The sequence below is a fragment of the Mesocricetus auratus genome, unplaced genomic scaffold, assembly GCF_017639785.1.
Source record: "Mesocricetus auratus isolate SY011 unplaced genomic scaffold, BCM_Maur_2.0 Super-Scaffold_100014, whole genome shotgun sequence".
Classification (NCBI taxonomy): Eukaryota; Metazoa; Chordata; class Mammalia; order Rodentia; family Cricetidae; genus Mesocricetus; species Mesocricetus auratus.
The window spans coordinates 33,864,056-33,879,154 of NW_024429197.1; the positions used below are offsets into that span (position 1 = coordinate 33,864,056).

Genomic DNA, 15,099 nt, shown 5'->3' on the forward strand with positions numbered 1-15,099 from the left:
CCCCAAACATGCCAGCACACACCTGGGCAACTGCAAAGAACATCCTGCCCAGTGCTGGCTTCAAAGGGATTCAGTATTTTTCTCTTGGAATAAAATGAAGGGACATGGGGTAGGGGTAGGGGAATGAACACGCAATTCTCCTAAGCACTGTTACAAAATCCTGAAATTACATTTGTGAAATTGCTTCCAGCCCTGGTAAAATACACACATGGAACAGAAACCTAAATATCTGCTAAATTATCCTTTTAAAGAGCAAAACAAAAACAAGCAAATGAAGAATGGAGGGGAGTGCCGTTCGCAAATAAATAAGGACCAGGTCGAATGTTTTTATAGGTTGGGGCCCACCTTCCTGGGTAATGGGAAGCCAGAGGCCTCTGAACTTGGAAAGGAGGGGGTAAAAAGCAAAACAAAACAAACTCTGTTTTTTTTTCCAATTCCCAATTATGTTTTTAAATAAGTTGAAATCAAATGTTCTTTTTCCGAACGGCTTACACTCTTCAGAGCTATGTCTGACCTCTCCATACCTTTTCGCTCTGAACTCTATTGGAGCAGCTGAATACAGGAAGTGTCTTGGCTGGGGACCTCATTCAAGGGGGGAGGAGAGGCAGGGAAGACCATGTTTAAAAGAAAGCAGAGCAGGGCCTGCAGTCCCCCAGGCAGCTAGAGTGGCTGTCCACCTGCACTGTCTGAGTATGTCCCAGGAAGCCGGCCAGGAAGGGGCAACATATGACTCCAAATCACATCCCCACCCTCCAAGGCAAAGCAACTGAGACACACTTCTCACTGTCTCTGGACCCAAGAAATAGGAATGTGTATTTTACACTTCGTGTCCTCCTGGACAAAGAGGTACCTTGTAAAAGTCAAAATCACTCTCGGCAAGTGAGATAAGGAAGGCCAGTGAGATGGCACTTGTTACTTGACAATACAGCAAGCCTGACGACCTGAGTTCAGTCCCTGGAAGCCAGGTAAGTAAGGGTGGAAGAGAGGATTAATTCTGACTGCCATAGGCGTGTCACCATCTATATAAATGACTATTAAAATTTTCTGAAGTGATATAATGGAACTCCCGGAAGTCTTTCTACCGGTGTACTATGGAAACAAACCCATTCGGTGCACACCACAAGGAGCCAGCTCAGAAGCCTGGGTCTTCTGTAAATTTAACAGTTCACTTGGACTCTCTGGGCCTAGTAATCTTTTCCCACTACAGAGCAGTATCTGTAACTTAAGATTACTCTAAAGACCAAGGGAATCGAGGCTTCACAGAAAGCAATGCTTATACCATAAACAACTACTCGAGTATCTTCTATCACTCTATGATTTCAAAATGGACACACAGTTCCTATCTAGCAGCAGGGTGACATATTTTTATCTAAAAAAAGAGAAAAAGCCTAGAAAGTAACAAGACTGCTGCTATGGCAGTGTTGAGCTCTGACAAGAGCTAATGTTCGGAGCATTTTTTCTCCCCAAGGATTTCACATGAACTATGTTCTCAGTGATGCCATGGGGGTAAGCTATGGTCGGGCTCTGCTCCTGTTAGAGGACAGAAACTTACCACCAGATACAGCATGGTAAACATGGAGAAGGAGGCATGGCCCGAGAAGAAGGACTTCCTGCAAGAACAAGAGAGGACCATGAAAAGACTATATTCACATCCCCAGCGTTCACTCTTCTGTCTACCCTGCCTAGACTCTAACCTTGACAGTAGACACAGATCCTGTTCATGTCTGCATCCTTGGTAGTGCTTTGGAGACTTGCCTGGAACGTAGCAGGCACATATAAATAAACAAAAGGATGGATGGATGGATGGATGGATGGATGGATGGATGGATTTACCAATGCTATATCACAATGATGTATTTACACATCTGTCTCAATCATTTGGCTATGAGTTCTCCTCATCTAAACCAGAGCCCAGCACCCAGGGTATTCAGTAGGTTATCTCTAGACAAGAGACACCGTATCGAGAAGGGCACCTGCTGTGTCTGTGTGGTGGCGGCGACCTACCTGGCCTCCTGTACTTTGCTGTCTTCTCCTCGGCACTTGTAGTTCTGAATGTAGCCCTCAGAGCAGTTGATCTGACTGAAATCCGGGTCACAGACGCTCAGGAAGTGAGGCCGCAGGCGCCCGATGGACACTTTGGCGATGTCTGTGAAGGACTGGCTGATGGCACATCCAAAGAGGAAGCAACCCACTTGCTTATAGAGAGCAGCCACATAAGGGTTCTGAATGGTGGATCGGGACTTCTCCTTGAGGTAATAAATCCGGTAGAATTCCCCTGTGATGATCTGAAATGAAACCAATAAGGAAGTCAAGGACAGCTGAGACATTCTCAGAGCTGATGCTGCAGGCCACATTTAGTGACAACCAGAGAATATATTCAGTATTTAACTACAAAGTATAATCTTCAAAATCCCAACTTCCTACCTAAATATGTATATTTCAATAAACACAACAGGAACAATCAGAGCGTGAATGACATGGCTGCCATTTCCTTCTTTAAAACAATCCTTACACTGCCATAGTTTGGATAATAAAACCCACGAAGTATAAATATGTGTATATACATAGGTGCATGAGACTGATGTATGTGTATATATGTACATCAAAAAAGGCTCTCAACTATAGAAAACAAAAGAAAATAAAGACTAAAGGCATGATTTAGAGTGGCTATATGTCAGGGGCCCATGCCAGCAAAACTTGGGGTTCTGGGACATGGGAAGCATTATTAGTACTAGCTTGACTCTGGTGAGGGTTCTGCCTTGGTGAGAGCATTGATGGGTGTTTCCACAGTGACTACCACAGGCGGGTCCTGAGTGAGTCCAGGCTCTGCCTGCCACCTACCTCACACACCTGAGCCCTAACCCTCAAGCTTCACAGGGTTCAGCCACCTTCCCCATAAAAGGAGGCTGCTGGCCTTTGCAGAGTCACTGGTTTATACGAGATAGCATTGGCAGGAAATGTGCTGAGTCACAGAAAGGGAGACTTCATTTATCATTTTTGTGTAACATTTACTTATTTAATTTTCTGCACCGAGAATGGAGCCCAAGGCCCCACACTGAGTGACATCTCTGGCCTCATTTTCCTTTTTACACATCAAGTATTATGAAAACAATAACAAGACCACTGGTCTAATCTGGGCACAGTGGCATACATCTACAATGCCAGCGCAGGGAGGCTTAGGCAGAAAGATCAAGGCTTCAAGACCAGTCTGGGTTTCATAGTGAGACTCTGTCTCAAAAATAAGCAGACAAAAACACTAAGATAAAAACCAACATTTCATTCAATATGGTGCCTGTAGGTGTCTGGATTCCTCAGTCAGGCTTTGTTGTCTCCGTAGGTTTGAAAGCCAAAGGAGGCTGGTTCATATGCCACGATGCCACGATGTAATTCATACATACATACATACATACATACATACATACATACATAATACATATCACTGCTACTGAAACTGCCTGGCTTTCCAATAAGCATGGGCCAGCTGTCACTCTATAAGGTGAATATGGACAGTGTCACTTTGCCATTAGGTCAGATTCCCTTGGGTGATGCACATGTGGATAGTGTCTCTTTGTCACTGGATTAAATTGCCTTGGGTGATGCACAACTGAGCAGCCTGCTCCTCTTTCTTAACTCCACAGCACAGCTGTGGCCACTTCCTGGTTGCAACCCCCGGCCAGGGACAGGGATGGTCAGCTCATCACTCACCACAAAATTCCCTTTCACACTTCCTCCCGTGGAGGACGATGAACCACACTCGCCCTTTCAGTGAGCAGATATGTTCACAACCACAAGGGAAGCAATAGATCGGCACATCTGGGGCACTCCTTTGCAGAGGTTCCGTTATTCCTTTACAGTGGGGTAAGGCAACAAGGCATGAGTTGAATCTAGGTCCTCAAAGGCCTCAAAGTGTAGGGAAGGATGGTGCACAGTGTAAACACACCATCAGGGTCCAGGGACAAGCAGGTGCTGATACAAGAGCCCTGGCTGACAAATGTACCGTGCTTGTAAGTGCCATACTTTTCCCAGATCACATTGAGGATGGATCTACAGGATAGGGATGGTTAAAGGCTAGTCCAGTCAGCCTACTTGCCTAGCTATTCCTTGAGAAAGCAGAACTAATATTTAACTCCCCATAGGTGCTCAGAAACGGTTACTGAAGGAACAGACAGACAGATGTCAGGGAGCAGGAGATGAGTCAATACTCAGAGGTGCACAACTGGAAATGTCCCCTAATCCTTGCAAATCAATGTCCCTCTGATAACAGGCCACAGAGATTAAAATCTGAGAGGTGTGGCAAGTCACATATGAAAGCAGCCATTCTATGCTGACAAGACTAGAGCCCGAATTAACTTGCCCCCAAAGATCGGACCCAGGTGCACTCCCTCTGTGCCCAACGTTCTTTTCTACCATTCCTGATCCAATTCCCTTTTCCAACCCGTTTAGACTTCTACTCTACGGAATCCTACAGACTAACACGTTCCAGATGTCCGTTACCACACCACAGTCTTGCTCGCTGACTCCTTCTGATTCTTATAAATCACACTCAGGTGTTTATATGGAGGGGGACGGACGCTGAATGAGAATCAAGCAGCCACGGTTGGAGTCCTCACCCACCAAGTGAATCTGGAATAGGTTCTCTGTTTGCAGAATCCTAGTTTAGTACTTCTGAACCATAAGGTCATTTACCCTCCACTCTGCTGTGCTAGCTTCCAAACTAGCTTCCTCACCAAGCAGAGGCAACAGGTAACAGACAACAGCAGGGGAAGGCTGCTTGTAAAAAACACCTACAAGCAAGTAGCAGAACCAAGGCCCTGGGTACCATGCCTGCCCTTAGATTGCTTCCAAGTTTCCAGGCCCAGGCCACTGACTTAGACATTGAAATTCTGGCTCAAGCATCATTTGGTGTAATTTTCTATTCATGGTAAGAAAGAACATGTGGGTTTCTACTGTAAACAAGCATTTTTTTTACGTGGATATACTGGTTTTTAGACCACAATCACTTTTGTTTAGTACCCTTTCTTTAGGGAGAAAAGGTTTTATTACAACTCAAGTACTCTCATCAGCCCTAACTTCTTCTACATTCTAAAACTCCTATGGTATGGCCATCTCAGGGAGTGAAAGAAGGTTCTGGAAGTGAGGAAAGATCAAGAGGGAAAAAGAGACTGTATGCTACCTCAAACTCTTGACAATGGTGTCCTCCCAGCAGCCATTTCCCACAGTTCCTTTGAACTGCTGTTTTGTTTGGTCTACAACTCTGTCCAGAAGACAAGCCCATTGCACAGATGGGGATTCCGGGGCTCTGAAAGATGGAGTCCGGTAAAGGACAGGAATAAAGCCCACTGTCTCTCAGGCCAAAGATACCCAGAGATTAGCTTGTTAGTTCTATTGTTATCAAAACCATTTTCTCTGGTGGAGGAGCAGTTGTGTGTCCCCAGGACAGCCCGGCTGAAGCCACTTTGCAGACACAAGGCTCCAGGACCACATGGCTTCTGGAGCCGCCCTGACAGATTGCCCAGTTAATGAGCAGCAAATTATGTATTTTCTCCATCCCCTTGTACAGAAGGGTCGAGGAGTCGACAACACAGCCATAAATCATCGTTATGAACCAGGGGGACTCAGCTTCTTGTAATCCTAACCCTTAAAGGCTATTTAATGAGACTTGGGCTGCACCTCTGCAGGAGAGGCGAGGGCTTAAACCGTTCCCTGACATGTTACTCTCCTACTTGGAGTCTCAGATTTACTGCTTTCGGACTTTATTTATTATTCACAATGTTTTCATTCCTGGGTCATAAAATAAGCATGCCCCCCTCCTCCAAAGGCTTGGTCCCCACCCCCTGGGCCCTCATTTCTGCCTCAGTCAGCAAGGTTCTGATATGTAAATTTCGCTTTGGAGAAAAATGCCTTCCATGTTGATCTCTTTCTGAAGCAGCTTGCAGCAGATCTGGGGGTGATGGCTGGCTGCCAGGCCGGCAGAGAACTCTCCCCTACCTGCCTTTTAAGGCCCTTGGCCTGGAGAGTGGAAACTCACATGAGGGAAGCATGGCAATTAAGCTACAAGGGGACAGAAAGGGATGGGTCCTGGCCAGCAAGCCAGTGGTTGGGAAGTTGTCTCCAACTGTAAGAGAGAGAGAGGAGAGAGAGAGGAGAGAGAGAGAGAGAGAGAGACAGAGACAGAGACAGAGACAGACAGAGAGAGAGAGAGACAGAGACAGAGACAGAGACAGAGACAGAGAGAGAGAGAGAGAGAGAGAGAGAGAGAGAGAGAGAGAGAGAGAGAGAGAGAGAGAGAGAGAGCCCCATCCTGCCTTTTGTGGTTAAGAAGAGCCCAGCTACCTAGGTAATCTATTGAGCCTTGGGCAGCAGATCAGTACCCATCCCAAGTATACACACGGACTTTGGACTCCCATAGAACAATGTGAGGTGCACTCTCACCCTGAACTCTTGGGGAAGGGTCTAGGCCCTGCCCTATATGAAATGACAGACTATGGACACCCCCATGGAGGGCCTCACCCTCCCTGGGGGAATGAGGGGATAACGGGGGTGGGGGGGAGGGCACGGGAGGAGGGGAGGGAAAGGGAGAGGGACCTCGTACTGACTTGTGAAGCAACCTTGTTTCTTATCTAAATTTAAAATGGAAAATAAAAAAATATTAATAAAAAAAAAAGAAGAGCCCAGCTACCCTGCATCTTTTTAGATGTTTAACTGTTCTGGAGAGGAAATGGAGAGGAACATTAGGCCAGCCTTAGTGGGAAGGGCAGGACATGGTATGGAGAAAGAGCCACAGACCTAGGAGCCAGCGAGTCTCCGTGTGATCCCCATCTATTACTTTTCAGCCAGATGACTTCACCTGTCTGGGCTTAGGTGTTCTCTTATAGAAAACAGCATCAATATCCACCCCGTGAGACTGGCGGGGGACTCAACAGGTGATGTGTCAAGTGCCTGCACCTCCAAAGCTTCATCTTGGTTTGTCCTTCCTCTTCCATGGTTAGGAGGGGTTGGGCAATATAATAATATTAATAAAAAATAATCAAAGCACTATTTAAGAATATATTTTCAAAGAGCTCAATCTGGATGTAGGGAGCATAGCCTGCCAGGGTAGAAGCAGAAAATACATGTGTGGTGATGCTGGTTTTGATCCTTCCAGGAAACAAAACAGGAGAAGAGAAACCGTTGCAAAAGGACCCCCTCACACCCCCCACTTGGCTGCTCTGTGCTACTTTAAACATTCCGCTCTAATTACAAATCACCCCCAAGGAAAGTAACATTTTTACACATGATGTCCTAACAATACCTCTTCTGGAGACTGAGAAGCCTTCCCCTGTGGACTCTGAAGGGCTAATGTCCCTATATTCTGTCCTGCTTTAATAATATCTACACAGCATTTTACAGCTTGCAAAGCGCTTTTCCCTCCACTGTGGAGTGCTTCTCACAGCTCTCCATGGGTCACTGTGTGATTACCAACGCTTTCTAAGTAAGAGTGGTGAAGGTCAGGGAGGCTGATGAGTCACTCTGAATGAAAAAAAGGGGGGGGGACAGTTTGGCAGCCCCATCGCCAGCACCTGGCATCCTCCCTCTGACGCCTGTGGTCTTCCTGATGGTACCAAGAAAAGTGTTTCTTTAAAGTCGTAGCAGGTAGCTGGTCCTCATACCCCCAAAATAGAGACAATACAGCTTTGATCGTCTACTCCTGGACTATGCTTGTACATTTATGTCCTTGTTAGCCACCATCCTGAGTTTTTTGTTTTTCCCTACTCCAACCCCTACATCTCATGTTTGTGGGTTAACAAATTTCTTTGTGCCCAGAAAAGATTCATTCAACAAACATTCGATGATGGAGAATCATTTTTGTTAGTCTTTTCTCAATCTTGAGGCAAAGGAAAGATAATATACTTGGGTTCTGCCTCTCAAGATGGAGTCAGGAACGAGACTGTACTTTCTTTGACACCAAATGTTCCATTTACTAAAAGAAACTGCCATACTTAAGTACAAGTAAATGATGGGACAATTCCCACAACTATCCTCAGCACTTGGGCTCTATGGGTGTGACAACTCTGGTCTCAAAGACATGAATGACAAAGAGACCAGAGAGAGAGGAGAGAGAGAGAGAGAGAGAGAGAGAGAGAGAGAGAGAGAGAGAGAGAGAGAGAGAGAGAGAGAGAGAGAGAGAGAGAGAGAGAGAGAGAGAGAGAGAGAGAGAGAGCTCGGAAGCCCATTATGGCTGCAATCAGTGTGGCTACCCTGTGTCCATTATTAGCCTCATGAAGAACATAGTTTCAAGTGCCATTGTTTTCCCAAATGGCAGGACCTTACAGCCTAAGGCCTCCTTGAAGAGCTCCTCTGCCAGTCCATGAGAGCCTCCTGGCAGCTCTCTCTAACAGTGTTGTACACTACCAATCCCACACTCCCTTTCCATGTTGAATTCGTCAGGTTCCCTTAACACTGCACCACTGTGCATTTCTTCCTATTTCTAAGCCACACTCTCCATTTCCAATGTTTCCACATCTGGTTTCTACTCAATAAATCCGAGTCTTTGGTGGAGTTGTACCCCCAGCTCTCTGCTGTGACTTTAACTGCTTTGACAGCTCTGTGAAGATGATCTCCTAAAGGGCAAATGTCCCCCATCAATCCTGTTCCGGTCTTCTGCCAGTTCACCAAGTGGACCTGATACCGTAAGTCAAACTATCCACGCCCAAGATTAAACCCAGTCCTGCCCTTTGCCACCAAACTACTTGTCTCACCCCGTACTCCTGTTCCATGTGTCCCTAACCCTAACTTCAAAGACCCAGAATCTTAAGATTTCTCCCTTCCCCTTATCCCCCTGCCAGCAATTCCTATTTGCCCTGTTTCAAGGTCCCTCATGTCATCTGTTCCCCTTGTATTGCCACCATGACTTCATTCTTACCATGGTTAGAAAACCGACCAAACTAACTTAAAAACAGTATTCTTGTCAATCTCTATCAATTAATTGGAGTGAAAATTCCTCAGAGTCAAAGACCTGGACAATCATGCCCCAGTCTTGTCTACCTGAACTTTGTCAGCGCCCTTCTGCCTGTTTCTCCAGACAAACAGGTCTGCTTTGCAGTTCCTGCAAGAACACTAGAGTTGCAAAATCTCCTCCATTGTTTCAGAAATCCCCTTCTCCCTGCGAGTCAAAGTCTCTGATGAAAATCCCATCCTTCCCCTTCAAAGCAGACCTCAAGCGCCAGCTGGTCTTGGCACTGAGTTTAGGCTTTTTCACCTTTACACCTGGAGTAACTAGGCATGCTAAACCTAGCTCGTTATGCTAAACCTGGCTCCTTATCCACACCTGAGGGTGGTGCTGGTATCAGCAGGTTGAGAGTTTTCTGATAACTAGATAGGACACGTGCTCATTAAAAATGATGATCAAGTCTGTGTGTGTGAAAATAGCCCACAGTCCTTTTCCCCTGAACTCCCGGGTACTTCGCACTTCATACTGTCTACATTTGGTGACCTCAAGGCAGGAGAAAATAATAAAATTTTCTGTTTATTTCTCTGTCCCAAGTAAAGGGAAATTTTTTGACCTGCATTGTCCTTAAAGCAATCTTGCCCCTAGGGCCCACTACCTTGACTCTTTTTATTTTTCCCTAATTCATTTCCCTCCTTGAAGCTTTAATAGCACAGCTGGTCTGGCACTTGTCTTGTATTCCCTTCAGACTACACGTTTCAAGGACAAAAATCTCATCTTACACAGCAGCTTATGTACCACAGTGTCAACCACCGGGACTGTGCGGTGTGTGGGAAAGACCCACTGAACATCTACCTACACACAGTAGGACATCATAGTCAATGTCTTCTTCTTCATCCTCCTATTGCTCCTCTTCTTCCTTCTTTTTCTCCTGTAGTGGGGGTTGAGTCAAATCATTTCACACAATCACTGCTACATCCGCTCACCAGTGGTCACTTGCCCGGTGGCCCGTATGTTCTGTCTCCACACATGTAGCGCTCCAAGATCCAAGAACTAAACGCTTTTATAGCTGACTAAAGAAAGACAAAGAACACTCTACACAGCACCAAATATATTGTAGACTATAAAACAAAAACAACAAAAGAATGCTGATTAGAATATTTGGGCCTTAAGCAAGTCAGACCTGAGTTTTAATTCCGGCCTTCACTTTTATTCAGCATAGTAACCTTGGATGAAATCACTTTCCTCTGGAGGCTTCAGTGTCCTCGCTCACTCAGAAAATGGGGAATATAATACCTGCCTCACATAGCTGCTGAAGAGCATTTAAGATAAGATCAATTAGTTTCTAGTCCCTCAGATAGCCCATAGAAGGATCTGACAACCTCTCCACACTCTGACTCCCACAGAAACGATCGAGACAGACACGACCGTCACCTTCATATTAGACACTGTTTGCAAATAGTCATGAATGCTAAGGGCTGTACCTAACTAGAGAGGAACTGCTATGGGCCTCACTTCTTTCTAGGTACTAGAGTGAGCTCGGGTGCTGGAGAGAGAACAAGCGAAACCCTAGACAGTGCTGGTCAATGCCTATGTTTGTTAAATCACAAGTACATGCCCCCTCCCACAAGCCCCCAGGGATAAGAGGGTCTCTGCAGCCATCTGATCAGGAGACAACACAGGCGAAGGATTAATGTGGCCTCTCTCTGTTGGTGGTCTTCGTAATTGCACAGATGGAGTGGATTGTAAATGGGGGACTGGGTCTCCCACTAACTCACTGCTGGGCCAGCACAGCTTCACCTCTTTATTTTTTTCTTTTTTCAGTTGAAAACTCAACTAACCTTTAATGAGGAGCAATGTTGGGGACCTTGTTTTCTTGGCAGAACTCTCGAAGATAAAGGGAGATGGTGGTGGGGGGGGGACTAATGAAGTCCAGATGCAGGGCCAACTGAAGCCCGATCCTGAATAAACAAACCCTGGAGGTATTAAGCTCTTCTTTTTGTCTCTCCAGTAAGAAATTTGCATGTGGCACTGAGCATGCTCCCATGTTCCACAAGGATTGTACTTAACTCTGGGAAACAAACTGGATGCTCAGGCGTCTCAGGCCCAATGCTAACGCATCCTCGGTGATTTTTTTGTACACTTATACCAAGCACCATAGCCTGCATCTTCAACCAGCAACATTACATCACATTGGACCAGTCCCCACCCTGTGCACTAATGGGACACAAACTTGGAAATGGACATGGTAAGTCAGCATCCCAGCTACAGGGCCAGAGGTAGGTTCAGAGTTCTCTGGGATTTTTGGAAGGTGGGGAAGGGAGTAGCCAAAGAATGTCCCTGGAGATACTTTCTTGGTATTTATTCAGTGCCTATCACATTGCATCAGAGACAACCTGGCCTCTGTCTCTCAGGAACCTGTCATCCAGCAGGAGGGACCAAACCGAGACAGGAATCCCATGACAGAACAATGAGTAGTGAAGGTACTATTGGCTTGTTGGAGATGCACCACCACTTGTTGCCTATGCCATGAACAATGTGCACTTCGCTGCCATGTGCCACACACCTGGTACGTCAGAGGCCTGAGAAATAGCTGTGGAAGGGATGCAGGCTACAGAGGACAGCGGAGGTGTCATGACTTTTAAAAAAGCCTTGGCCGGAGGATCAAGACCTGATTTTGCCAGTTGTAGGAAAGTCACTGATTATCCTTGAGCCCCAGCTGGCTCAGCTCTTAACATTCATTCTCCCAGAATGACTACCAGGGGCCAAAAAAGAGAGTGTGCAGAAAAGCTACTCCACAAACTGTGCATCGCTACAGAAGAGCAAGCATGGAGCTCACTGATCACACACATAAGAGCGCTTGATTTGAAGGCCAAAATAAGCCCAGGGAGTTAATGGCTGGCTAGCCCACTTTGACAGAACAGGAAAGTGTAGCTCAGAAAGCTTCAGTGGCTTGCTCACTGGTAGCACAAGTGAAAACAAGGAAGAATAGAAGCTGGGACACAAACCTAAGTGTTTTTTGAAGTTAGGACCATTTTGCACAACTGTGTCTTCGAGGGTCGTAGCATGTTATGGTCAGCAGAGAGGGAGATTGACCTATGATATACCCACACATCAGTTCCTATATATAAAGAATCTATGTGAGTCCACCTTGGGATCTGATCATGGCAAGTATCGAGTCCATGCTTATTAAGCAGAACAATGACCATTTGGGGGCCATATTAAGACCTTTGACCACAATACTCTTGATGGGCAACACAAGGCACCACTGAAGGAAGGCTGAATAGGACATGGATTTTACTATGGGCTGCTCCTAGCCTGACTGCTGGTAGAGTCATTAAACCTTTTCAAGGCAGGGTAGGGACTGCTGCTGCGTGGACCTGGACAGAATTCTTATTATGCTATAATTCCAGAATCTGATACACATCTGAAAAAGAGGTCAAAATGACGACGTTTTTTCCACAGGTTCTGCTTCAGAAAGGTGTCTGCTCTCTCTATCACGTCTGATGATTTGCATCTTGAAGCCACCCTGATCCCCTTCAGCACGTTCCTTTGTTGTGGTGACTGGGCAAACTGGATCAAGGGTAAGCGAATCAGTCAAGGCTCCTCTTGCTGTTTGAAACAAACCTGACATGGAACAGAAAGTCCAGGGCAGGCAGTCGGTAGCAAGCTGATTAGATTTCCAGTTCTGAAATCTGCTCCCTTGCCTGACCGTCCGTACCTCAGGCTCTCTGGTCAGAAGTCGATTCTGGGTGAAGGCAGCCAGGATCTTGGGGCAGGCAAGCTGGGAGAGTGGGAAATGTGTCCTGCTGCTGCTGTATAGTTTTTCCAGAAGCGAGCATACCAAAGCAAGTTATTCATCTGCCTCTGAGGTCTTCCCTGAACTTTTCTCCAGGTGCACTCTTGGCATTACGGCAAGGAAGCAGACTAGTAGACCTCTACCGGCGATAGGAGCACACATGACTCACGTGCCTCTAGCTGAAATGTACTGGCAGCTAGAGCAGGAGGTAGAAGTCCTATTGCAAAGAGGACTGAGAGGCAAGGGGCCTCAGACCTAGCTAATTAATGACATGAAAAGAGTGGCAAACCCATGGTCAGAAGTGGGGATTATTTTCCAGGCTCTATTTTAATTAGACATATATTGTCTTGGCTAAGTTGCACCACCATTTTTTGACATTGTGCTTTCATTTGCAATGAAGGAACAGCTAACATTTATTAGGTAAATGTCACTGTGCCTGGTATTGACTCTCTCTCTCTCTCTCTCTCTCTCTCTCTCTCTCTCTCTCTCTCTCTCTCTCTGTGTGTGTGTGTGTGTGTGTGTGTGTGTGTGTGTGTGTGCCTGGTGTTTCTCTGAACTATACAATGGTTTGATTGAAACCTATTTCACTGTCAGACATCACTGCTTATCCTATAATAAAGGGCCCAGCACAGGTGTGCGTCAAGGAAACCTGGTTCTCCAGGGAACATCTCAGTGAAAACATCAAGGTGACACTGGAGCAGGTATGAAAAGAAATAAGGAATGTTAGGACCTCTGGAGGGGGCATACTGGTGTAGAAGAACAGCTGACCAGGACTTCTGCTTGGGAAAAGAAAGACAGGGAGGAGAGAACAGCCTCTGGAGAAGTCACTTTAACATGTCCTGTGCCCATCACAGGGCCTGGAGGGACCAAGAGCTGCTCCCTCGTACGACTGCACACTTCATATAGTGCACTGTGAAGGGTGTTTAACTCTCTTGAGGGACTGTGAACACCATGTTGATTTTATGGACGAGGGTTCTGAGGGTGATGGACACCAATCTTTCACTTGTTTCACATTAGGGAAGGCGGCTAATTAACTTTCCACTGTGTACCCCAGAGCAGCCCCCAGGGCATGCTGGGAATATAACACCTGGTGGAGTGCCTGAATAGCACGTGATGTACCTGTCCTGGACCGGTTCTTATCACAAGACTCCGAGATTATAATGTGTTCTCTTAAAGCATTCAATTAGCCAATCCTCTTTCTGTCAAGAACACCTGTTCAAACCTCAGCAAGACATACTCTACAATTATCTGCCTTCCACAACAAATGCCCTTTTCAGGAAAAGCCATTCTTCCTGGAGAACTCATTCCCACAACCATCAATTTGGAGCAATAGTAAATTGGACCTTTCATTTTTTAGCTTTTGAACAGCGATCCTCAGTTCACCTTCCCAAGCCACTGTGGCTGCCAAATGGGTTGGTTTTCTTTTAAAGATTGGAAAGAATTCTACGATCTCTCCCTTGCTATTGCCCAACCCCTAGAGTAGGCAAGTCACAAGAAAAACTTGTGTTATCAGCAGCTTACCTGTCACAACTCGGACCAGGCCAGTTAAGCTAAGTACCTATCTATTCCCTAAAGCAATCAGTTCATCTGGAGAGGTTAGCCATTAGCCACCCTGAAATGTGTGTTTGATGGATGGGAAGGGGGGCTTTGAAATCATCCAGGCATAAGGCTTGAACCCCAGGCTTTACTAGCTATAGGCTCTGAGTATGTCCTTTATCTAACCCCTCTGGGCTATCCATTTTCCATCTGCATAATGGGGGTAGCAGGCCAAAGTTCCACCTCCAAGCTAAGTTCCACAGAAGAGCAATTCAAGGATCTACAGCTCCTAGTGGATGTGTTGCCTCTGCTTTTCACCCACGTGGCAGGAGTTCAAGGGCAGAGTACAAACTTAGAAAATGCTGGAGGAGTAGAAGTTGTAAAACTATAAACCTCACAAACCATAACAGCGGCTTTCAAAGAATGACCCTCCCCATCTCCTATCTCAAATGGACACACTCAAAGAGGGTAGGGCCCAGGTGGACCACACCCAAATTCCCACAAGCTAGTTAGTACTACTCGAAAGAATCCTGGACCCTGGCACAGCCTGTGTGTGGTACATTTCTGCAGTGTTGTTCATGAGGGCTATATCCTTTAAGGGAAACACGAGTCAGGATGGACTTTATACGGATACCCCAGTAACCCATTCAGCAATTAAGAGTTTGCTAAATATTTTAATATTCACTGTGTCGCTAGTTTTATAGTAACTTGATACCAGCTAGAGTCATTTGGGAAAAGGAAACCTCTATTGAGAAAAATGCTTCCACCAAAGTGGCCTGTGGAGCATTTCTTGATGGATGATATATATGTGAGGGCTTGGTTCACTGCAGGCAGTGCT

General features: G+C 46.0%; 1 protein-coding gene across 1 annotated transcript in view; it reads right to left on the reverse strand.

The window, feature by feature from the left end:
- Plpp3 (phospholipid phosphatase 3) overlaps positions 1-15,099 on the reverse strand; it is a 75,798-nt gene that overhangs the window by 24,416 nt on the left and 36,283 nt on the right. The window contains exons 3-4 of the mRNA XM_005072183.4: positions 2,005-2,285; positions 1,553-1,610 (exon numbers count right to left, since the gene is read on the reverse strand). Coding sequence (XP_005072240.1) covers positions 1,553-1,610; positions 2,005-2,285 — 339 coding nt within the window. The remainder of the gene's footprint in view (positions 1-1,552; positions 1,611-2,004; positions 2,286-15,099) is intronic.